Here is a 25,230-nt window from a genome sequence, read left to right on the forward strand (position 1 = left end):
TTTCATCATGCAGGAACTGATGTTGATGGTCATGCTGAGTAGTGTGATATTTTTACCATGAGACACATAAAATATAACAGGGTTCAAGAAGAGACATTAAAAGTTCATGACAAGAATTCATTTCAGCAGTTCTTTTTATGTGTGTTTGTCCAATCTGGGAAGAGTCTAAGGTTAAGAATTTCAAAACCCCAAAAGATTGAGCTCATTCATCCTCTTCTCCTACTGTAGTTGTTTGAAATCCCTGTAGGAAACAACACCTTTATTTGTGCGCCACAGAATCTGGTGATGCAGTAAATGCGCTTGTGTAGTACTGTATTAAATGAGCCTGTAAAGAGCTTAGCTATATGAGCTTGTGTAGTGCTCTATTGAGCTTGTATAGTGTTGTATTAAATGAGCGTGTGAGGGCTGCATTAAATGAGCTTAGTTATAGAGCTTGTTTAGTTCTATATGTGGCTCCATAGCTCAGGGCTTAGAGCACTGGCTCTGGAAACCAGGGGTCGCAAGTTCATATCTCGCTGGGGCCTTTCGTGCTCATTTGCCAGTAGCCATGTCACCCTGCAACTCACAACTGGCAACCCACTGAAGCTCAGCAGGTGTGAGCCTGGCCAGTACCTGGATGGCTAAGGGTGCTGCTGGAAGAGGTGTTAGTGGGGCCAGTAGAGGGCGCTCACCCCATGTTCTGTGTGGGTAGTGAGGGGGACACTATACTGTAAACAGGCGCTGTCCTTCAGATGAGACGTAAAACCAAAGTCCTGACTCTCTGTGGTCATTAAAATCCCAGGGCGTTTCTCTAAAAGAGTAGGGGTGTAACCCCGGCGTCCTGGCCAAATTTCCCATTGGCCCTTACCAATCATGGCCTCCTAATAATCCCCATCTATGAATTGGCTTCATTACTCTGTTCTCCTTCTCACTCAAAGCTGATGTATGGTGAGCGTACTGACGCACTATGGCTGCGGTCGCATCATCCATGTGGGTGCTGCACATTGGTGGTGGAGGGGAGTCCCCATTACCTGTAAAGCGCTTTGAGTGGAGTGTCCAGAAAAACGCTATATACTGTAAATGTAAGCAAATATTATTATATTAAACGGGCTTGAGTAGTACTGTATTAAAGGGGACTACAACGCTATTTTTAGATTTCGGGGCAAGAAGGAATCCGAATGAAACCTTCAAACCAGTCAAGCTTGTGTAGTGCTGTATTAAACAAGTGTGTACAGTGCCAAAATAAAGCAAGCTTGTGTAGTGCCAGAATTAAATGAGCTTGTGTATTAGGTGAACTTGTGTTGTGCTGTATTTCATGAGGGTGTACAGTGCTGTATTAAACGTGCTGCTGCTGTTCCTCTGGCAGATTGGGCCCCCTACCCTGCTGCTGTACGTCGATGCAGGCGCAGACACCATGGTGAAGAGGCTGCTGAAGCGTGGCGAGACCAGCGGGAGAGTCGACGACAACGAGGAGACCATCAAGAAGCGCCTGGACACCTACTACAAGGCCACCGAGCCCGTCATCGCCTTCTACGAGGGCCGTGGCATTGTCAGAAAGGTACTGTAGGGGAACAGACAACAACGTGTACAGCACATGGAAGATAATACTTTTTTGGCCATATACAATTTCTTGTATTAGAAATTTGTCTTTTCACATACCCCAGCTTGCTCTCCATGAGACACACAGACAGGGAGAGAAGCTCGGGGTTAGAGCGCAGGGTCAGCCATTTATAAGGCACCCCTGGAGCAGTTGGGGTTAAGGGCCTTGCTCAGTTGTAGGATTCCTCTGCCAGCCCGCGGGATACGAACCGGCAACCTTCCAGCCACAGGCACAGATCCTTACCCACAGAGCCACTGCGCCACCCTAATGTGCTGGGATTCAGACAGTGTGAACGTTTTCTTCTTCGTTCTTGCTTTCTTGTTTCCTCCTTAACATTTCTGTCTGGTGTCAGCCACAGCTACTACTGTCTGCTGGCAATTCTTGAGCAAATATTTGTTTAAGAGTTTGGTGGTTAAATAAATTACAGTGTCTTGCAGAAGTATTTAGATCCTTGCAGTTTTCATGTTTTGTTGTTTTAGCTTGGAATCATGACACTTCAAAGTATCCATGGATATTTGTTATACAGTATATACAACATATATCAAATTTTGTTATAATCAAATAATAATATACGTAATTCATAAGAAAGAAAAATGGAAAAGCATTATACATTAATGGTACCCTGTGCTGTTGGAAATCGAAATTAATTTAGTTACACAAAATTACCTGCAGGATTAGTCAGGTGGCTTCTGCCTGTTTGCAATAATAGTCGTTCACATAAACACATCTGTCTCAGTTAAGTCCTTTGGGAAGGTACAGTAGTGAATTTCATGCATAAATTCAACTGTAAGGACAAAGGAGCTTTAAAAACAAGCCCCAGGATGTAGAAAAACACATACCAAGAGACAGGTATAAAAAAAAAAATTCAGGCACACTGAATATATATCCCTTTGAGCTTGGTTTCTTCGATCATGAAGAAGTGAGAGTTGTGTTGTTCTCTCCAGACGCTGCCTAGATCAGGATCCCTCCAAACTGAGCACCAGGAAAGGAGGAAAGTGTGTTAGGAAGCCACTGTAAGGCCAACAGTGACTTTGAAAAATTGGTTTTGTGGTTAAATGGGATAACATTTTGGTGTAAATGCATAACATTACATCTAGTGCTAACAACACAGCAATAGAACATCACTGTGTCAACATTATCCCTACTGTCAAGCACAGTATCGGCAGCATTAGATTATGAAGCTGGTTCCTATTAGCAGGATCAAGACTGAGGATAAAAAGATGGAGCAAAATATACAGTAGGCAAATCAGAGGAAAACCTGCTTCAGTCTGCTAAAACAGGGGAAAAAAATTACTTTTTAGCAGGACAATAACCCAAAGTACAAAGAAAAGTCTGCACTGGAGTGGTTTAAGAATAAGGTAGTGAATATCCTTGATGGGCCCAGTCAAAGTCCTGATTTGAAGAAGAATGGGCAAAAGTAGCACTAAACCAGTGTAGAAAGTTGGTAAAGACCGGGAATGACTTGCATCTGTAATTGGTGCCAAAGGTGCTTTTAGTAATACTTAAGCAATCTACACATTTCACTTTTTTTTTACCATACAATATCTTTTGACGTCTTCAGTTTCATCATTCAGGTTCTGATGTTAAGAATAGTTAAGAAAAATAGTTAAGAAAAAACTGTATGGGTGATTTTGTCATTTCGGGTTGCACGGTGGCGCAATGCTGCCTTGCAGTGCTGGGCGCCTGGGTTCAGTTCCGGATCTGGGGGTGCAATCCATGTGGACTTTGTATTTTCTCCCCGTGTTTGCATATGGGTTTCCTCAGGTGTTTGATTCCCAAAGTCCAAAAACATACTGGCTTCTGAGAAACTGGCCCTGGCTGGAGTGCGTGTGTCTGTTTGTGTCTGTCTGCCCTGCTATGGACTGAAGTCCCATCCTGAGTGTACACTGGCTTGTGCCTGTTACTTGTGGGATCAGGCCTTGGCACCCTTGTGACCTGAAAGGGAAGAAACAATAAGAAATGGATGGATTTTGTAATTTCACAAAGCAGAAGGTCGGAATACTTTTGCAAGGCACTGTAAATGCGTTTAAATGTGAGCCAAACACCCCTGTGCTATTTTGTGTTCATGTGGGTAGTTGCAGCTGATTTAATCTACACACACATAGGAGCTGGCAATCAAAAATACTGGATCCTAACCTCTCAGCCTGACCTTGTGCTGTGCTGTTATGCATCTGATTCAATACATCAAGGTCACTGCAGTGAAATGGCCATGCTTGTGATTGGCACACCATTTTGAGTGTCTGAACTATAAATTGTCTGAAATTAATTTCTCCAGTGTTCTTTACAGTTCTAAAGTCATGGTCCATCTCTCAGACCTGTGTAACTCCTCTCTCCTTAGATACACGCAGAAGGCACTGTCGATGATGTCTTCAAGCAGGTGTGCACTGCTCTGGATGCCTTGAAGTAAATCAAGACAAATGGAAGAACTGACACCTCCAGGAGCAATCAAACTGCTGAGTCGCGCTCAGTTCAGAAAAAACCCCTTAAGAGATCTTGAAGAGATCTGCCTTACTGTGTATTCCTCTTCTCATCTTCGCTGTTTTTTGTAGATTTCATCTTCTTGGAAACATCCCTGTGAGGTAAACACGTGTATAAAGTTGTTGTTTTTTTTAATCCAATCATTTCTGGACTTTAAATTATTTGACTTGGGAGAGCTGCTTCACAAAGCCGAACAGTGCAACTGTGAAAGAAAAAGGATGTATATTTCAGTTTGAAAAACCTTTGTAGTCACATCACATCAAACCAACCAACCCGGTCTGCTGCTCCGACTAATAGTGCACATTACAACAGGCACCTGTCCATTTCTCACCACCCATGTTACCATCATTGTTGTTCTGTCGGTTTATCTGTTTCTCATTTTGTTGGTCTTCATGTTTATCTGAAAGTCGCACTGTTCTGCTGCCATTAAATATCACCTTCAATGATGACCAAACTCCTGCCTCTCCTGGCCTGTTTGACTGATAGATTGCTTGGGAAACTGTAGCACATATGGGTTTGTCAATCAAAGCATCCACATGTCTCAGCAGACAAGGTCATTGCTCCACCAGATGCTGTAGTTGAATCGAGGCTTGGATGAATACTGTATATTATATATACAAATGTTTTTTTTAATGGGATGATGTAATCCTAATCACAGAATCCTATTTGCCACTGGCATCTACATTCAGCTACATAAAACTTAAAATATGTGTTATTTCTAGAGATAACTGGGTTTTATGGCTTTGAGTAGGAACAAAGGATGCAAAGGAGAACCATTGGGATCTCCTCTTGTTTTGTAGTTCAGTGGATAAATAAAAACTGTCAATTTCTTAATTGTTCGTAATTTGAGCTTCAACCACCTGGCTGGGACATCTATTCCAGGCACCCACATCTTTGTATAAAGAAGCATTTCCTGTTCTCCATTCCAGATTAATTTTCTTAAAGTTTTCAGTCGTTACCCTGTATCCTTGTTTCGCTACCGAATGTGAAATAGTCCGGTTAGTACTTCTTACAATCTTACATACTTTGTTCTCCACTGAACAGACTTAGCTTCATTACACTGTACATGTACTGTACTGTATGTATCCCCCGAGACCCGCAATAAATCTTAATTCTTCATTGACCTCTTCCTAAGGTTATAATCCCTGGAGGTGTGGTGTCCAAAACTGCACAAATTAAAGGTGATCTTACTAGTACATTGTATTGATTTAACATAACATTTCTGAATTTAAATTCTGCTATACTATATAGTCAAGCATTCTCCTTGCTTATTTCATTGCTTAACCATGTTGTGATGATGAGACTATATCTATCTATAAAAACACCCTTTCATGAGTAGCACCTGCAGGTCCTAATCCCTAATGCAAGATGTCTAGTCTATATCTACTGTGTTCCTGCTACCACTTCGATCACTTTGCCCTTACTGATGTTTCATTTGTCATGTGTTTGCCCAATTTGTAATTTATTTTCTGAATTTCTGAAATTTCGTAACTTCTGTACTTCGTTACTCCTCCAAAAACATGATACTATGATAAATTTCTAAAGCCATCTTCCAGTTTAACTAGATTGCTCAGATAGCAGAGTCTAAATAGTAGATATGGCTCAGAAAGACCAATAAGACTTAAAAAAAATCCTTGCACCATGCTATTGCTTATATCAGAAATTGTGCTCCTTAAGATAGCTTTACCTGCTTGTTAACCAGTTATTGATCCATAAGAATGACAGAGTAATTAAAGACATATTTATGTTATGATAATACAGTATCTAAAATAACCACAATATCATACCCCCAAATAATACACAAATTTAGTTATTTCAAATGTAAAACCCCTGTAGCCCTGCCACATGCTTCTGTGATGATATAGGTGAGGTCTGATTTATAATATTGGTGGCATGGTGGCGCATTGGTTAACATTGCTGCCTTGTACCTGGGGTGCTATCGGCATGGCATTTGTATGTTCTCCCTGTGTTCATGTGGGTTTTTCACCAGGTGTTCTGGTTTGCTCCCACAGTCCAAACACGTACTGGTAAGTTAATTGGCTTCTGGGAACATGTTCCTGGCGGGACCATGTGTGTCCAAGACTGGCCTCCCATCCAGGGTGTATCCTGCCTTGTGCCCGTTGCTTGCCGGGATAGGCTCCAGCTCCCCTGTTATCCAGAATTAGAAGAAGCAGTTCGAAAATGGATGAACGATTTATATATAAAAAGGGGGTCATTGCAACACAGCTGGTTGTCTGAACCAGCCTTTTTTCCATGGCTCAACACCATACTTTTATACAGTATGTAGGCTTCCTTGTGTCACTTGTGATATAAATTTAGCATCTCGTCTGATCACTATCCTTGAATGCCACATGTTTAAGTACTACACATAAAGTGTAGGTTAAAACTGTGCATCAGGGGTTATGCAAGTTACTTATTATACACATATAATCCTTTTTGTGAAAACCCAATACATCTGTAAACAATAGATTCTCACTGTATTCAATATGAAGTCCTTCCCACCCACTTCTTAAGAGGAGTTTAAGATAGGTTTGAAACTAAAGAAGTAAAAGCTGAATATTTGAATAGGCTAGCAATATACTTATTTTTTATATTCATATTATACTATCAAATATCATTATTTTTAAAGAGACAAAAATGTAACTGAGAAAAAACTCCTTACTTGTAGTTTCATTTATTCAGAAATGGTTTGGCAATCAATAAATGTCATGATTTCTACTGGTTTCTTGTATATGTTAATTGCAGGTTTATTCCATTTTAATAGTAATTTAGAAAACCTATGCACGCTGAAAAAAGGAGAAGCTCATCAACAATTCAGTATCAACTTGAAATAATGGAAAGAAGGTAAGTTGGATGATTAAGTTTACAAAATGTATTATTTTCACAAATGTTTTTACATGTTTTCTGAATAATGTGTCTAATAAAATGTCTAATTTGTCTGAATAAAAGCTTGTAGGTGCACGACAAGAAAAGAACAAACTTTTTTCCTTGAAGAGCACTAGCAGTCACGATGCTTTAACGGTATTGCCATTTAGGGTGTTAGGAGTGAATGATGTAAAACAACATAATTTTTACTGTGATTTAATATTATTTTAACCTTTGAAAAGGTCTCATGTTTTTACCTCACGTTTTTCATGTTTGGATTTTTAGGCAGTCTACTCCAAACTGAAAAACCTTATTTCTCAAATTCAGCATTATAATAGAAATAAAGTTCTGTTCCAACCAATAACCTCCCAAGGTCCCAAGCTCAGGTTATAAAATAATAGCCAAACAAAGAAACATAACAGTAAAATGTACAATTTCCCTTTTCCTGTTGTTCTGTACTTTTCACCAGCGGGATTCTCAATGGAAGAATGTCACTTGTTCAATAGATAAGCCAAGAATAAAATATTGTATATACAGTATATCATTCCTTTGCATGATGGTATGTGTTGCACTATGCTGAGGTTCAGTTTTAAAGACATGTTTAGTACATCGAGTGTTGTGAAAGAAATGTATAATTATGAAATAACTATACAGTATGAGATACTGTATATACAAACCAAAAACAAATACAACCATTCAAAAAGAGTCTATAGTCACCTTATTCTGTAGTACAGTATATTAATATCCAATATTGATTTTCATTAGCTCTTTTACTGTATGTATCTTTAAAAAGATTATGTAAAGTATACTTCTATACTACAGAAATACATACATTATTAATTACAGAATAGACTAAGTAGGCCTAATGGTCTTGTCTTGTTCATTGAAACTTTTAAGTTCTTATGTAAACCATATTATCATTAAGCCTCAAGATTGAAAAAAATATCTGTATATCTTTGGATGGCTGCATGAATACTCAGTAAAAATGATTAAATAAGCCTATAAATGTAAAGGCTTAAATATCTGTATCAAAAGAGGAATAGTAATTGATAAAGGATTCTGTCATTTTCTGTCTGCAATTAAGCCTCATGATTGAGTTAAAGTTCAACTGCAGTGCTCATCACTCCTCCATTTTTCAAAGTATGTTTACATTAGTCACTGTGAGGCTGCTCATCTCACAGTGATTAGAGTCAAAATAAAAGCCGGGAAACTACTGGTAGAGACAAGGATGTTCTGACACCCTGCTATTGATGGTGTTGAGTTGGGTGCTTCTGTGAACTTGTGACTTCACTGGTGCTATCTCATCAGCCTGTTTTGAGTGCCGCTTGGATGAGCAATCTCAACAGGCAGTGTTCTCTGATGTGGGCTTTCTTGAATGTCTGCTTGAGGGTTGGAGTGGAAACTGAAGGTACATGCATTGAGGTATCCATGGAAACAACCTGCCTCTGCTGCACTCAAGAGAGCCAGAGATCTGACTGGATGGGAGTCAACAAGTGGACTAATGAAGGGGCTGAGCAAAGATGAAACTCCAGTACTGTCTGCTGCATGTGGGAGCATCTCTTTATCACCTATTCATCCGTGGGGGTGGTCATTTACCTTCTCTGTGAGAGCACTCCAGAGCAGTTCTTAATTATCATGGTGAAGGGAACAGTCTGCAAACCCTCAGTCCAGCTCACACTTTGTGATTTGACTACACACTGTTAAAAAGGGTCTTAACTACATTATTTTTTTCTTACATTCTGTTTCAAAGAGCTTTATTTGCAAGTTTATTGCTATCCACTTCATACATGCATCTCTCAGGTTTATAGTATTCTGCGTTTTGACGTTTCCTGTACAATCACGTAATAATTCCACTTTAAAATGGAACTAGCGACAGTGGCATTTTCACTGCCAGTTAGAGATATTCATTGTTATCTGAGAATTTGACATCAGATTTTTTTCATTAACTATAAACGTTTAAAATACCTTAGTTGTAATCATTATGAATGCCTTCTGTTCATAAGAGTCACTCAACAACTGGCAAAAACTACATGCGATGTGGTTCCTGTCACGGTTCCACTGAAATCTGGTGTTTCGAGTACCGTTCCTGGCACGATTGGCACTAATTTTTAAGCAAACAAACAATACCAAATGAAAACAATGGCATTATTATTGCACCAACGTTCGTTCATTCTGTTTACGTGTGTCTCCTCTTCTGGAGACCGTGCGAAAGGATATGAAGTTATAGCGGCCGGTGGGAATTCGTGTGCAGCTGAAAGACGTTGACAATGAAAACCCTGCCATCTAGTGGGAGAAGTATACATATCAACAGAGATATGCAGAACTAAGGTCTCTTCACAGGAAAATAAGAAAGGCTACAAATAACAGGAGGTCATTCCATCCATTTGACTTGTTAAGTTGCTAATAGCATAATGTTTAAAGAATTCTTTTCAATCCTTTCCTAAAGGATACAATAGATCACCCACATGAGCTGGATCCAGACTTACTCTTTAGTGCCTCCTGTTCTTCCATCTTAAATGCCCCTAAACTGAATTCCTACTCCTATATTTGGGTCCTTGTGTTGCTGCTGATATCAAAGTCTTCCTTTAGTAAATACATTTAAAAGGTTACCAGTGTTAGATGTCAAAAAGATTACTGGCATTAAGATACTTGTCATACAGCACCAAATCTGGGATATTATTTCAAAAAGTTTAGCGAAAGCCTGGAGCTGATCTCACTGCCTAATGTATTACACCGAGTCTTCATCATTCAGGTACGTGACAAATTAACTTGGTAAAGGAGTATTCTGATTTTGAAAACAGGTGAGTATCACCTTCCAATCAATTTCCAAACAAAGCAGAAGTTTGAAAAGGGAGATTTGTGGCCGTTTTGCCGTTATTATTCTCTTATTCTTACACACTTTAAAATACTAATTCTTACCCCATATTAATTTTGGAATATTTTTTTAGCCGTTTGGAGGAAAAGCACCGCGTACTGTTTTATGGTCAAAAAAAAGGTTAAGATTCCACACCTGATGCAACCTATTGTTCTCATAAATGTTCAAATAACAATACTGCCAAGCCTTAATGAAAGCAAATTTCAACAAGAGGTCCTGGAAGTCACCAACAGAACACACCTGGAAGACCAGTCCTGCCAATATTTTCTCCAGTGAAATGTCGGAGGAAAACATGCTGTTCCTTTTGCAATGAAGTAGACCTTAAGTGAACCCTACAACAAATGAAAGCCTTCAGTCCAGGGTTAGATTTGTTGCTCAATATTGCATTGGGGGCTTTTCTCTTTATTAGTTCTGGAAGTGTATTCAGCAGGAATCCAGGCTGCCCTCTGAGGGATACTCGACGCACGATGTGGTAATGAGTAACAGGAAAGGTGCCCTTGGAAATAACTGGATGGTAAATGAAGATCGGAAACCTGTAAGTGCCTCTGAAACACAGGAGAATAATGACGTTCACAGAGCATCTGATGTGATGAGGCCGAAGCTAGGAAAACAGGACAGTGGGAGAGGAGGGCAGTTGAAGAAACCACGCCTGGAGTATGCAATCTTCTTGGCAAAGGGCGTTCTTCATTAGAAAAGAGCTGTGTGCGCCACATGGGACAGCCATGTTGGTCTGAAAAATATTGAGTACACTAAGACATCTTGGAAACATAGACAGACATATGATTCCGCCTGGATGCCAAAGGTGCATATGAGATTGGCTTTTTTGGATCAAGATGCAGAAAATGTACTCAAGGAAAAGAACAGAACAAATAAAAGCTCATTATCTTAGCCCGTGCTCACATTGCTTTCATTAAATCCTACATTATTTATGAAACTACTGTACATTAGAGAAAAAGCACACAAGTCCTGGTGCTGTAGTCAAAAATAGCTGGAGGTTTGGAACTATTCGGCATGATTCGTTGACTAACATGACCTCATGTGGAGCAAATAAAAAAATGCTGATCTTCAACAGTCAGAGCTATTTGTTTTGCCTTAATACAAATCTTTTCTAAAAAAGTTTAAACACTGGTTTATAGTTCTTATTCTTACACAGAATACTTCATGTGTTTTGTAACATGGCTGTATATAGAGGTTTGAGGTGGGGTTTTACATTAAATTACTAAGAAATAATGTTATATGTTATATATACAAGTTTATAAACAATTACGTAGAGTCATAAGTGCATTTCTCTGCATTAAAAGCATTTCTAAAATGTTCATTTTTCCATTTTCTCCAATGGAAAATGGGTTTGTTTCAGTTTTAGAGAATAGCACATTTCAACTTGCATGCATACTGTATGCATATGTGTATGCATAGGGAATTATGCCGAATCTTGTTTAAAACCCTTAACCGGAAGTTCAGGACGTCTGGTCGGGGTATAAGCACAGTTACAACACCTTCAAGTTAAGCTTCTGCCGTGATCAACAACATATTTTGTAACCGGTTAACAAATCCTTGCACATACAAGTGATCTCCAATATCCTCTCAATTCTACCATTAAACTTGTTTACACCGGAATGAACATTAACATTAATATTAACTCTAATAGTTAAAACTAGCTGTCAATAGGTGAAATCTGTCCATTGAGAGATTTAAGGCAGGGTTTATACAGGTTTGAGTAAAAGCAGGTTTTAATAGCTCTCCTTTGTTTGTCTGGCTGTAAATCAGGTGAAAATCAAACACACCTTTATTACTTTCTTATCTTTTTAAGTCCCCGGAGCTCCATAATAATAATGATCATCATCTTTTTTTAACTTGTTATAATGTTTTCTAATCTTAATTTATTTTTTGAAATGATAAGAAAACCACGTCTGGACCTGGTTTTATGAGGCCTCATACAGATTTTTTGTCTTTGTTCTGTCAGTGCCAGATTTGTATCCAAAGTAGTAGATACAGTACATACTGGAAAAGGCCCAGAAAAATGGGTACCTACTGTATATGTGCTGGAACCTGAAAAAAAAAAGACTTTTGAAGGAAACAGATGTGATCTGTTTACTGTTTTATTTGTTTCAGACTCGATGCCCAAGTAGCGACCTTGGATTTAATCCCTGAACCAGGCCTGTACTGTCTGTACTTTCCACGATAATAGGCAAAATTTACCTTTGTGGGGGCCGGGTGTTAATGAGGTCATCTGCTGAAAACCTCATACAAAATCTGCTTTTTTGTTTAGGCCAAGTGGGACTGTAGAATCTAATGATGCTCTCAACTGGAAAATGTTGTTGTCTCAACAGACATTGAAACAGACCATGAATTGTTTCCTGTTATTGAAACAATCTAAGGCTTGTTCTGAAGTGTTCACGTCAGCAAAGGAAAGCTGTAGCACTACCTTTCTAATTGTCATTTAACGTGTAGCGCATTATTTTTTAAAAATGTGGATAGGTTATTTTGGGTTTCCCAGCTTTGCTTGCACAGTCAGAAACCCCGAGATTCTAGATAGGTGCGGAGTCTTACACTACAGGGCTACAGGACAAAGGCAATAGACAGGGTCCTGTTTCAGGCTGGGATGACGGATTATTATTTGCGTGGCGCAGACACCATTAAAAAATTACAATTTATAAATGGTAAAATCATACAAATTGTTTACAATTGACAAATTGTGAAGTAAATACAAAAAGAAACCTTTAAAATGCAATAAAGTAAATTTTAAAGTAGGTGAAAACAATAAAAAATAGTGAGATGCATGTTAGCAAAGAAAGCCAATGCCATTGAGCAGAGTGCAGTATCAGTGTGAGTGAGACCACAGACGAGCTTTGTAGAGAGACTGAGCAGATCTGGTTTAAAGTTGGAGCTCTCTTTGCGGAGATGGTGACAAGACCCCTCTCGGCCCTGTCCCTGCAAAGAGAGCTACAACTTTAAACCAGATCTGCAATGTAGAATAGGAGCAGAAAGCCTGGCAGAAGAGGAGAGGGAGGGAGGTCAAGAGGGGGGATCGAGAGAGTTGAGAGACTAGAGATACCCTGGGCTGAATGGTCAAGACAGTGACAGGCAAGAACGGCCACTTCAAGGGAAGGCTGGAGTAATAGTGTGGGATGAGAGAAACAAGGCAGAGCAAGTCTGATTTGAAGAGTGCGAGTAGCACTAGCCAGGAATGTGACCAGGAGAGAGTTAAAGAGGAGTCCCTGCTGGAGTGTTCTCTCCTTGTTCCATTCTCCAGGAAGAAGTATGCCTGGAAGTCTGAAATGATTCTGGAAAATGGTGCTTTTGGGGGATTTTGTAATTAAGGATTACAGTTTGCGGGTGATGGAGAGATGGAACTGTGCAGGAAGGAGTGAAGTGCTCCTTTATGTTTTTAAGAGGATTATTTTCCTCTTCTGGTTAATGGGGGGTTATTTTTGGATTTTTTCATGGGTCCCTTGTGTCCCGTGCATCGTTTTGTTCTGTGGGTTAACAATACTCCACAAGGCAGCTTAAATGGAGCATTAAAAACTTCTCAAATCCCACATGGGTTCTCAAGAAAGCATTTAAGTGATATTGCAAACATGTGGCAAAAGCTTTTTGCAGTCACTGTCAAACAAGCCAAAATAGGAACATTTTCAGCCTAAATGTGAAACATTACTGTACATCTGACACAAACATAACATGCTATCACTAGTTAACACTATCCCTGCCTTCGGTACATTCTTCTCAGCATGGACTGAGAAGCTGGTCACGACCGATAGGAACACAGATGGATCGAAGTACTGGCAAATCGCAGAGGAAAACCTACTTAAGACCTACCACAATGTCAACACACAATGATTCAGTGCTGTAGAACTCCAGGACTAGGATAAAGAAGCAGGGACTTAAATTTTCGTTTTAAAACACACTCAGTTTTTCCTGTTGTGATAAACAGGAAATTACATTTTATTTATTTTATTTATTTAACAAATTTTTTTTTTAGTTTTGTCATATAATGTAGCCATTTCCAGGAAAGCTGTGAATTATTATTATTATTATTGTTATTGTCTTTGTTATTATTGAGCTCCTGGAGTAAAACTGGAGTAAAAAGGAAAATAAACTGCTAAAAGTTTGTTTGATCTTCTTCTTACTGTTGTTGTACTATAAGTACTTGTTTGTTTCGGGAAAGACAAATAATCTCAGGAGCAATTGATTGTGATACGCATTCAGATAATACAGGAGATCCAATTGAGTGAAACACGAAACTTTACTGTATGTACCTGCTGTCTATGGTGCAGATTCCCCTTAAACAACCGTACGAACTGTATGGTCATCATTTTGCCTCAAGGGGGTGTCGTGTTGTTAAAAACGGACCAAAGTCAGTTTCGGGCCCTTGGTTTTGTTTTTCAGATAAGCGTATAGGACTCCGGACTGTCGTGGGTTCATTTTCCCGGTAGGGCCTGGTGCGGCTGAACGTCAGCTCGCCATTGTGGCTGACAAAATTATTTCAATTAACTTAATTGGTTAAATAAGAGATACTATTTTTTATTATTTGATTGCAACTAAACCTAATAAATATTTTGCAGTAATGGAGCGTGTAGCGTTTGTCACTGGAAACTGCAAAAAAGTAGCACTATAAAGTACACACAGTATTTAGCAATTGCTTACAACATTTTATTTTCACCCTTTTCAACCTTTTTGAAAGAGTTTGGGGCAAAAAAAGATTTTTCAATACTATACTGTAGATGAATTGCCAGTTGTATTAATTGAATATAAGATATAAAATTCCATCCCGTTGTATTATTTAAAAAGTGTATATATTAACTTGTTTATTAATTTGCTGTATTTTTAAGTTGGGTTTTTCCACAAATAACATTTGAAAACAGGCCTTCAAATTTCTGTTTCCGTTATGTAAAAGATACCACTTTATCAAGAAAAGCCCGGTAACAAAGATATAAGTACAATTCTGAGAATGTCTGAAACGCCTGCTGGCTTTTTTTAGAAAACAGGAATTATTCAATTGAAAAGGAGACTGTTACAGCAAACGAACATTTTATTCCAGTTGCTTTTAGGTTACCAAAAACCCGTGGGTACAGATAACCGTTTCACATACACCGTGTCTTTACCAGCGAATATAAGTTTAAATAAATTATTAACAGCTATTTAGGGAGTGGACTGTTGCAATATTATCCATTTGAGGTGCAGTATAGTATCACAAGTCTGACTGTGGATTTTGCATTTATATGAAATGTGATTTTTGTGAATGTCAGTGTTTTCTAATTTTTGCTGTCTGAACAGTAATAAGGCAAGCCTCAGTGATGAACATATGAGGTCATTGTGTAAAAAATCTGGAAATTTACCAGCTGTTCTGCTGGTCAGGCAAACCGAGGTTGTAAGAGATTGGCCGCCGCCTGTATTTCTCGTCTCCTGTTCGCCAGTTCCGCTGTCAGCCTGCCTGAGTGACGGGGATCTCAGCCGGCCGAGGTGGGAGTGGTACAAAGGTTCGGCTTTGTATGGAAGGAAACTCACTAACTTTCAGTGTCTGAGAGGAGTGGGACAGATTCATCGGGGGTTTTGAAAAGCTTTGAGAGGAGTTCATCATTACTCTGTGAGTTTATCACCTTTTTACTACTTTCTTTCACGTGTTCTTTGTCAGCATTGTTATGAACTGCTAACCCTATTTTAACAGATGTACTTTCATTACTGGTGTTACCCTACGGTATCTGGTGCTAAGTCTAATTACGAAGAAGCGTGTTAGATTTTATTTACATTTTAGACGCCTTTCTTGTACGCTAATATTTTTTTTTCTGTTGACCATTTTCTTACGGACAATATGCACAGTATATATATATTGGTTTAATTTATGAAATAAAATCTTTAAAATGTCCCTACACTGAAAAATATGACGGGTTCTAGAAGTCATAAGTGAATGATTGGATGCTACTGTACTGTATTTCTCTTTATTCCTCGTAAGTATTTTTTTTCTGATTTTGCCTATGTACTTTGTAATTATTTTGGGAGAAAGTACTGTATGTTGCCCGACTTTAAAATAGTTAATATTTTTTTCCGTTACATTACTCAATATAATAAGAATAGTCTCCCCTTATCAGATCACTCATTGTAATATTATTTAAAGAAAAGGACGCCTTACAGTTTCCGGATAAAGTCGGCCAAGAGTCACTGACCACAGAGTTACCGCTAAACCCATTTTACACTCTGTAGAATTGTTTTGGGATTCTTATGTGCTGAGGTATAGTACTGTGCTAGACAGCTAGGCTACTGTTTCCATAAACTGGAGAACAAATGAGGAAAAAACATTTCTGTTGTAAAGTCACCTCTAGCTATCTAATTTTTCTTGCACCTTTTTTAAATAGTGCACTAAAAAGTCCTAGAATTCAAATCTCAAAAGTAAAATATATTTGTTATCATTTATAACAGTGAAAAATGAACGTAAATAGATGTTTTCACGGTACATTTTACGTTGTCATCTGGATTCAATTAAACTTTCGTCAAAATATCAGTACAAATACTTTACCCTTTGGAACTTGTGCGAAGTTAGCACCAGTTCAGCATTCAGAAAGATTTTGATATGTTTTCGAATTGCCAATATTCTTTCTGTATCTATAGTTTATAGCATGTAGAATATCATTGTATCATATTTATATAATGCATGAATTGAGTACTATCTTTTCCAATGCGATGATTTATTTAATTTAAAGACAGGTTAATAGTTTTTGCAAAGGCGTAGCTGAAAAATGCGTTCGGGTGCAGTAACGTTTTACAGTGGGTATTTGCATTTACTGATTGTGTAAGGCTTTGCTTTAACTAGATATTTCGTAATGCAGATTCGCCTCTGATGCGTATGCGACAATTTAAAAAGTGAAGTTAATAATATAAACTGTGAGAATTAATCTTTTGTTTTTCTGTTAACTGGAACACTTAAAATAATCCTTGAGGTGAATTTAGCTACCTAACATCTGTTGTGTTCATTAGCCTCCTTTTTAATTTCCTAATGTTGTTAATCAAGATATCCTTTGTTTACAGCGGGACAATTTCCGACTTTTTATAAAGGAATTAGGCTATTTCCAGTATTTTCTCAGACGCAAGCAATTTAAAAGTGCACTACTAGGGTATACAGTAGTTGTGCATTTGACAGACTTTGACAAATCTGCCAGTAGAAAAAAAAAAGTGCTTTTGTAATTTATGCCATCCCTAGTCATCAAATGATGTACATTGTTTGGCTCTGTAACTTTAACCACAAAATTAGAAAAATAAACAAAACATTTTAAATTCTAGCTAACAGTGTGATTGTCATTTAATACAAACCACAGTTCAGTTCAGCTGAATCCTCAATATTATAGTGTTGTTTCATGAATCGCATTACATTTCTTATTCGAAACAAAATCTCATACACACATTTTATAGTTTTATTAACAAAATGCCCCCCCTACGACACAAATTGTGTGTAAAATATTATACAGTATATATATATAGTGTGTTAACTAAAAAACACATAAACGAAAACTGTACAAATACCTGTGAAGTCAACTGTGTACAGCATATAGAATATTTGTAGTGCCTTTTACAGACTTTTAAAGATATTTTTTTTAGACAGATGGAATAATTGGAGTTCTGTAGCAGTTTTTGGTCCTGATCATTACAGATGTACTTCTTTTAAGGCATTGTATGGCATAAAAAAATCCTATAATACTCATTGTAAAACAGAATAATTCTTTACATTCCAGAGAGTCTCGTGTAGAGAAAATAAAAAATCTGCACACAAAATTATTAATAACAAGCTATTTTTGTTACAATTTAATTGAAGACATACTTTGTAGACATTTTTTGGCATTATATATTTGTATTTTATTGCAAGATCCCCAGAAACATAAATCTTCACATAAGAGTTTTGGAATAATTCCCTTGTCTTCTTCCCCAGCAATTTAAGACACATCAAGGCTGGATTGGTGTGGACACTCTTGTCTCACGGACCCTTTCAGAAACCCACAGCGACACTGTCATCAGACGGGGACGAGTTGGCCTGAACTTCTTGACACTGGGTAGAGAAAAGTCATCTGGAGTCCTCAGTCATGGAGAGAGCCACCCTGCTCCTTCTCATCATAGTGCTGCAGACAGGTACATGTGCTGGCGGTCTTCCTGTTAAATTGTTTCTCGCAAACCTCACAACACTGGGCAACAATAAAATGTAGTTGGTGTTTATATAGCAGCCCCACAGTTTTAATCTACTTTTGCATCCATCCATTTTTTAAACTATTTTATCCAATACAGTGTTACGGGAAAGCCAGAGCCGATCCCGGCAAGAAAAAGGCACAAAGCAGGATACACCCTGGATGGGACGCCAGTCCATCACAGTTGACACACACTCACACCAGGGCCATTTTCCCCAGAAGCCAATAAACCTACCAGCATGTCTTTGGACTTTGGGAGGAAACCAGAAAACCTGGTGAATACCCATGTGAACACAGGGAGAACATACAAACTCCACACAGATAGGACCCCAGCAATTGAACCCAGGACCCCAGTGGTGTGAGGCAGCAATGCTAACCATTGCTCCAGCATGCCACCCTAATGTGGGTCCTCATAGTTTGTAAAGGTTTTTATTCTGCTTTGCTACAAAATTGTATTGACTTTTCTCTGCAGTGAGTTATAATATGAATATAAAAAGGTCCCTTATATAACGGGACAGAAGATTTCTCTCCAGGATTCCTCAAAGTGTTAAAGCTTAAGGAGAAAAAAAACACATTATTGTCTAGTTTTTCTTTGGTCTGATACTGCATGTGCTAAAGATAAAGACACGTGAACAAAACATTTAATTTCAACAGATTGGATGAAGAATAAATAGAAGTAAAAGAATGTGGTGTCAATTGAAGAATGCTAAATTGAGCACATGAGACTGGCTGGGAGAGGCCCAACTTGGCTGTGTGCGGTATAATTGTGACTCGATCATCGATATCTATGCTCTCATAGTCTCGTACCTCACTGCTCATGCTTGCTCGACACTCAGTCTCTATGACTGGGCTCGTTGAATCGCTGTTCTGGTCTTTTGGATCTCTATGCTTCAATGAGAATGAGTATATTAACAAAAAATAATTTCAGGTTTACAATTTTACATACTCAATTTAGTGTGCACAGGTTGTTTTTTTTTGCTGGGGAAAACTTGAAATTGTTGCACACACAGGCCATTAAAAATTAGAGGGAACATTGTTCAGACGTCCTTGGGAACGATAGGACCATCTTTCTACATTTGCATTACTATACTATACTATTTTGTTGCTGTGACACTAAACAGTAGTGGAGGCAGTGATGAAGTGTGAAATTAAACTTTTTGAAGTGTTGCACAATGTCCTTCCAATTGGACGAGGAGGAGTGACCAGTAAGACAAATCAAGATATCATTTGGTCAGATACTGTAAGTGTCACTGTTGGCTGACAGGACATACTGTACCTCAAGATCACTGGCTGTGGACATCTTTAGGGAGATTATGTATTACAGAAAGATTCTCAAATGTGTTATGTGTTAGCAGAAAGCCACATTTGTGAAGCAACTAAAAAAGACATAAAAATAGATTTTATCCAAATAATGACTTCTATTAAAAGATTTAAGGTCAGAGGTAGAATGAAAACGAGGAACTGTAAATTTGTTGCAAAACTCTTACTTATGAGGTCAGTGGATGTAACAGATTTCAAAACATTTTCCTGATTCATTTTAAAAATTGCAAACCATTACATTTTTACAATGTAAAAGGGAGAAAAGGTTTGCTCTTGAGCAGAATATGCTTGAAACACCCCTTTAAGTTTTATTGTAATGTGTATATATTTTATCTCTCCCAATTAGGGCAATCGGTGCCATTTAGCTGTGCTACTTGGAAGTATTCATACTGAGAATCATTTTCATTAATGCTCTGAGCTCGGAGCACTAGAACAATTTAGTCACAATTTATGTTTTTCTATAATTCCAGGACTTGATTAACTAGTAAAACAGAGCTGCCTATTTTTGGTTCACAGGACCTGTTGTTATTTGATAATCTAAACTGAGCTTTCTGTTACCAATCTGAGCCTTCATGAACCGTACTAGCTATTATCTTATTTAAATTATTTACTTTTTCGCTCCTGAACATGTTGCAGATTTAGCATCGTTGTTGAACATTTTTTTTCAAGCATCTCAAAATATCTTTCTAAAACCTGAAGACAATGAAAGCGTCTGGTTAGGGAAATCAAAGGATCACTCTGGGGGTCGTTTAGAATGAAAGCCGGAAGACAGTGTGGCTCAGAGAAGCAGGACTGTGAGGCTGTGTACTACAGCCTGATGCTTTCAGCTTCCTATGTGACTACATTGGAACTGAGAGTGATGGATTGAGTTAGGGTAGACCTGGGGGTAAAACTGTTTGCTGGAAAATCCTGTCTTGCCTCCTCCCAGCTTTAGGGTGATTCTCTAAGACAAGGGTGGGCAACTCGGGTCCTCAAGTGATGATTTCCTGCAGGTTTTAGGGGCACCTTTCAATTACCTCCCTATTAAGACCTGGATCTGACTGGATCTTATCCACTTAATTGGTTCAATTAAGTCATTAAGGTCTGCGATGGAATGAAAACCAATACCAAACATGGCACTTGACGTTGTCAGTCTCTCCGATCTCCAGCCTTGCTCCCTGGCTGGCCACAAGGCCGCTGTCTTCACCTCCCCACAGAGTTCAAAATGCGCAGGCCAAAAGAAAACTACAAAGCATTTAGCAGAGTGGGAGGGGAGAAGAGAGAACAAGGAGCAAGCGATCCAGCTTAGGAGCCATAGAGGCCCTCCATCCTCAGGAAGCTAGACTGGACGGGGGCATTATGTCACCATCAGATAACGCAACACAAGGCTGACAGGGAGAGACGACGGCTTCTTAGAAAGTTTGGGAAAAAAAAGAATTTCCCTACTAAATATGGTGTCTGGAGTCTAAATAAGCATCCCCCCCCTTCACAGAACACCACACTGGTTGTCCAGACTGGGTGGCAGTGAGACCTACCGACGCGACCAGTTGTCGCCCATGGAGACTGATCTCTATCTCTATCGCCTTGCAATTAACAATCTGCTCTCTCGTCTGTTTTTTTTTTTAAGCAGCCAGTCCCCTGCGTTTTTCACTGATATATAAGGCAACTGGTGATGTTGGGTTCCTTGGGGAAAGTAAGGGTCAGAGGTGTAATGATAGGCATTGAGGTACTATATGTGTACTGCTTTGAGAAAGTGGGCTAACTGATATGCAGAGGTAGGAATGTGAAATTTAGCAGCTGAAAATACAATGAGAAGGCCATTAATAATTAGAAATGAATGATTCATATTAGCAATATTAAATTAAAAAGTTTCTGTTTTTTGTTTATGCCTGGAGAGTGTTTAAAGCTCTGGATTTTCACTGATCATCTGGTCTGGTTTGACCAGCCCGAACCCATTTGTGGATCTTACAGTAGACAAACAGGTGCATTGTCCCCTCTTCCCCCTGTTGTAAAACAAATACATTTTTTAAAACACTCAAAGGTGGGAATAGAGTATGTTAGCCTCTACAGCTAATTATCTCACGTTGTAGTCTTGTTATCAAACATTGTTTTCTCATAACAACTCCTTTTGTGCTCCACTTTGAAATAAACCCATCAGGCCAGAGCTCAAGCAATGATGTAACCTGACATTACTGTTAGCGAAACAATTGAGGAATGAGGACAAAATGAGGACATTTTTGTGATACAATTTAAATGCAATACAATAATTGCAAAACAGATGGATTATATACACATTTTTTGTATACACTTTTAAAACACCTTGTGTGTTTCTTTTCTTGTGGTGAAATTGCTCCCCTGGGGATGAATAAAGTATTTTGAATTGAATTCAACTCTATCAGAATCCAAGAACGCTAGTGTCAGCTGCTAATGATGCCTTCAGTTTCAGCTAGAGATGTTGTGGACATTCAAAGTCAGGAGTCCATATGTGTCCCTGAGACCTGCCTTGTGTCTGGTCATTGTGTCAGCTAATGTCTCCTCATTCTGAGAGGTTGAAGAGCTATTTTAAACATTCTACAGCTGTGTGTGCCATGCGATGGACTGGTGTCCCATCCAAAGTGTATCCTGCCTTGTGCGTTTTGCTTGCTGGGATATGTTCTTGTTCTACTTGTGACCTTGTATTGGATGGAATACATTTTTTAACTCAAATTCTTCCTGGAGTTTATTAAAGTTTAAGAATTCTACAGTCACAGATGTCCTAGTTCCTTTCTGTAGTGAACATTTCTCAATGATTCAGTCAGTAACTTCTTAATTTTTTCTTTTTTTTTTACGTTTGCACTTTGCTTCTCCTGAAATAGACTTTGTTAGGGGTAGCCCAAAGTTAGCGGTTTTACCCAGGGCAGTGTGAACTTTTTGCTCTAGCAAGCAGCAACAATGAATGAGTTAGAACTTGTGCAACCATCTTAGCATGCTGCACTAGCAGGAGACAGGTAAGCTCACAAATCTGCTTGTATGTGTTACTAATGACATGGAAATCAAAATTTGTTTGATTGTAAAAAAAGATGTGTGAGAACATTTTCAGTTAAATATAAATATGTATTATTTATATAATAAATATAGATATAATATTTATAGTTAAATATTTGTACAATACAACTTCTACAAATACGTCCGTGGAGTTCTTAAACAAGTTCAGAATGTGATTTACTGAAGAAAAGAAAAATTCTGCAACCTTCCAGCCTTCAGGGAAGGTCAATATATTTTTTAACATTAAAAGGAAGCTGACGCTAAATTTAGCCACAAAATTAACAGGCTTCCTATTTAGCTCACTGACACAGGAAGAACACAACAAGTGAAAAAGCCATTGATGAATGTCACCCGAACTGTGGAAAATTACAAATACAAACTTGCAAATACAGACAGCTCATTGGTGGTCAAGGATATAGTAGAGAGAAAACTTTAGGTGTGTGCAGTACACCAATTCTATATACTGTAGATAACATTTTCAGTGATAATAATAAAGAAAGGTTTGACAGCCAGTGATCAAATTATTTCAGCAGGGCAGTGCCTTCTCCCTGGGAAGTAGAGGGAAATTCTGATTTTTCCCTTTTAAAAACTTGTATTTTCCTGGATGGACGCAGGCACATGGACAGGTGCCTTTTGTTTGATTTAAAATGTTAGAATGTTTTAATAAAATAAACTTTATCTCTTTTAATGTATTTGTAGTTAGAGAAATCTTTAAGTGTATTTTTCGTAAAGGAATTGCCTTATCGAATTTTGGCATAAGAACACTAAACTTTTTTAATCAAACTTGTAGCTCAAGGTTGTTTTTACAAATTGTATAAAACAGAGTGACATGAGGCTTGCCAACTGGAACTTTTTCCAGTACATAAGATATAGCTTTCCCTCATTTGTCATAGCAGCGCGTTCCAAATGCCTCATTAGCACTGTGTTTGATAAACCCAGCAGAATATTCCCAAACACACCAGTGTCAGCAGCAGCCATCTGCTTGGATAAGCAATGCAATTTACAGTTGTTATCTTATAAAGGCATCCAGCAAGACGTTCAAAGGGCTGAGATACAGTACACTAGGAAACAAATTCTTCAGTTTCAGATGTTTTGGGGTTAAATGTCCAATTGTTATTCCTCTTAGAGATGTGCTTCAGAAGCATGGATCTCTCAGGGATTTGTCGAAATATTCTGTAAGATTTCAATAACCTTTTCCATTTCATAAACCATTTGGTCCATTCTGTTTGGTGAATTTCTTATTTAAATGAAGTGAAAGCAGGTGCTGAACACATGATTCACAGATATATACTGTACTCTATGAATGGATGAATGAAAGAGAACTCTTTAGTTGAAAAAATGTTACAAATAAGAGGAGGTAATTCAACCCATTATCCACTTTAGCAGCCACAAACACCATAAAAACAAGAATGATCTGCTCAAATGAATTTAATCTTTCCATATGCCAACAGAAGCACACTATTCCAGGAATACCTACGATGCATTTTAAAATGATTTAAGAGAAAAAAACTGAAGGTCGGCTTTTTACTTTTTGTCCAGGGCTCCGTAATGACCATTTCAAACTTAGATTGTGATTTTGTTGAAATGACTTGAATCGGACTCTTTCGATCAAATCCTTCCTCTGAAAGAATGTCTCTGTGTTACTGGGGAAGAGAGGCGTCATAGCAGTGGGACTGCTTGGGGACACTCATGCCCTCTGTCAAGCTCTGATAAGAACTTGTTTACCTTCCTGTGGATAGTGCAAGCTCAGTGTTCGGCCAAGGAAACTCTGGGACAATAGGTGTGCATAGTAGAGGCAAACTAGACCCCACCCTCCCACTCCCCAGCTTGACCTTGGATTTAGGGAATTTATTCAGTCTCCCTGACACGCGGTCTTGCTCTTGCTGATCGTTTTTTGGTAATAACTGTCTGGCTGCAGTATCGTTACCTTTTTAACATGAATGGATGTTTGTACCTGATTTGTACGACAGTACACATATCAGTACAAAATAGAATTAACCCCCCCCACACCACTGTTCAAAGACATGCTGGTAGGTTAATTGGCTTCTGTAAAAATTGGCCTTGGAGTGAGTGTGTGGGCGTTTGTCTCTGTGTGTGCCCTGCGATGGACTGGCGTCCTGTCCAGGGTGTATCCTTCCTTGAGCCCAGTGCTTCCTGGAATAGGCTCTGTGCAGCCATGACCCTGAATTGGATAAGTGGTTATTGGAACTGATGTGTCATGATGTATTGTATTTATAATTAAGTTAAGTATAGTAATAAAACTGTTACCAGATAAAGTAGAAAGTCACTTACTATCTCTGTTGGATCATATAATGCCGAAGTTAATGGAAAACTCATACCAAAAAGTCATATAAAAAATAACCAAGATTTGTTTATTCAGTGTCTACTTAAACAAATGTAGCTGCTATCTTTATGCACTTTATTGTCCATTTTTGTGTGACTTGACATTACAGAAAAGTAGGTTTGTGATTGTAACTGTGTTAAAATCAAATTTGCACATTTTACAATACAGTTTACTGAGTCTGGTACTCAGTCCAGACTGCTAGAAGGCAAACAGGTGTGTTGGAAAAATGACAGTCCTTGCCACGTGTTCATGTTTGTAACTGATATGATTATTTCTACCATTCTGTGGTAAAAAAGACGGCAGCCTTGCTTTTTAATATACATTTTAATTAAAATTATATATTGATACCCATTGGGCTTGCCAAGAATAGGAAGCCAGGCTTCCAATATTAATGGTGAAATCAGAAGATTTTCATTGTTTCAATATTTAAATGTGTATTTAGTTGCAGTTTTTGCAGTCTGTTATATGTACAGAAAGCTTTCATTAAGAAAAAGTTAGGTCTTCTATTCAGGACGTTAGTTTTTTTTTTTTGCATTTCCCTATCAGAATTAGACAGCAGGCTTGTGTTTTTAATCTAAGAGAAGCACAAACAATAATGCAC

The 25,230-nt window shown here is 38.4% G+C and overlaps 2 protein-coding genes across 7 annotated transcripts in view; both read left to right on the forward strand.

Annotated features, from left to right (window-relative positions):
- LOC148644042 (adenylate kinase isoenzyme 1) overlaps window positions 1-4,511 on the forward strand; it is a 54,295-nt gene extending 49,784 nt beyond the window's left edge. For all 6 annotated transcript variants that reach the window (XM_088615499.1, XM_088615500.1, XM_088615501.1 and 3 more), the window contains 2 exons: window positions 1,346-1,537; window positions 3,918-4,511. In XM_088615499.1, coding sequence (XP_088471625.1) covers window positions 1,346-1,537; window positions 3,918-3,986 — 261 coding nt within the window. In that variant the 3' untranslated portion in view covers window positions 3,987-4,511. The remainder of the gene's footprint in view (window positions 1-1,345; window positions 1,538-3,917) is intronic.
- A 10,715-nt stretch (window positions 4,512-15,226) lies between these two features.
- Window positions 15,227-25,230, forward strand: part of eng (endoglin) — a 50,700-nt gene continuing 40,696 nt past the window's right edge. Inside the window, exons 1-2 of the mRNA XM_088615349.1 lie at window positions 15,227-15,381; window positions 17,713-17,909. Coding sequence (XP_088471475.1) covers window positions 17,864-17,909 — 46 coding nt within the window. The 5' untranslated portion in view covers window positions 15,227-15,381; window positions 17,713-17,863. The remainder of the gene's footprint in view (window positions 15,382-17,712; window positions 17,910-25,230) is intronic.

The sequence above is a fragment of the Lepisosteus platostomus genome, chromosome 21 (genome assembly GCF_059453375.1).
Source record: "Lepisosteus platostomus isolate fLepPlt1 chromosome 21, fLepPlt1.hap1, whole genome shotgun sequence".
Classification (NCBI taxonomy): domain Eukaryota; kingdom Metazoa; phylum Chordata; class Actinopteri; order Semionotiformes; family Lepisosteidae; genus Lepisosteus; species Lepisosteus platostomus.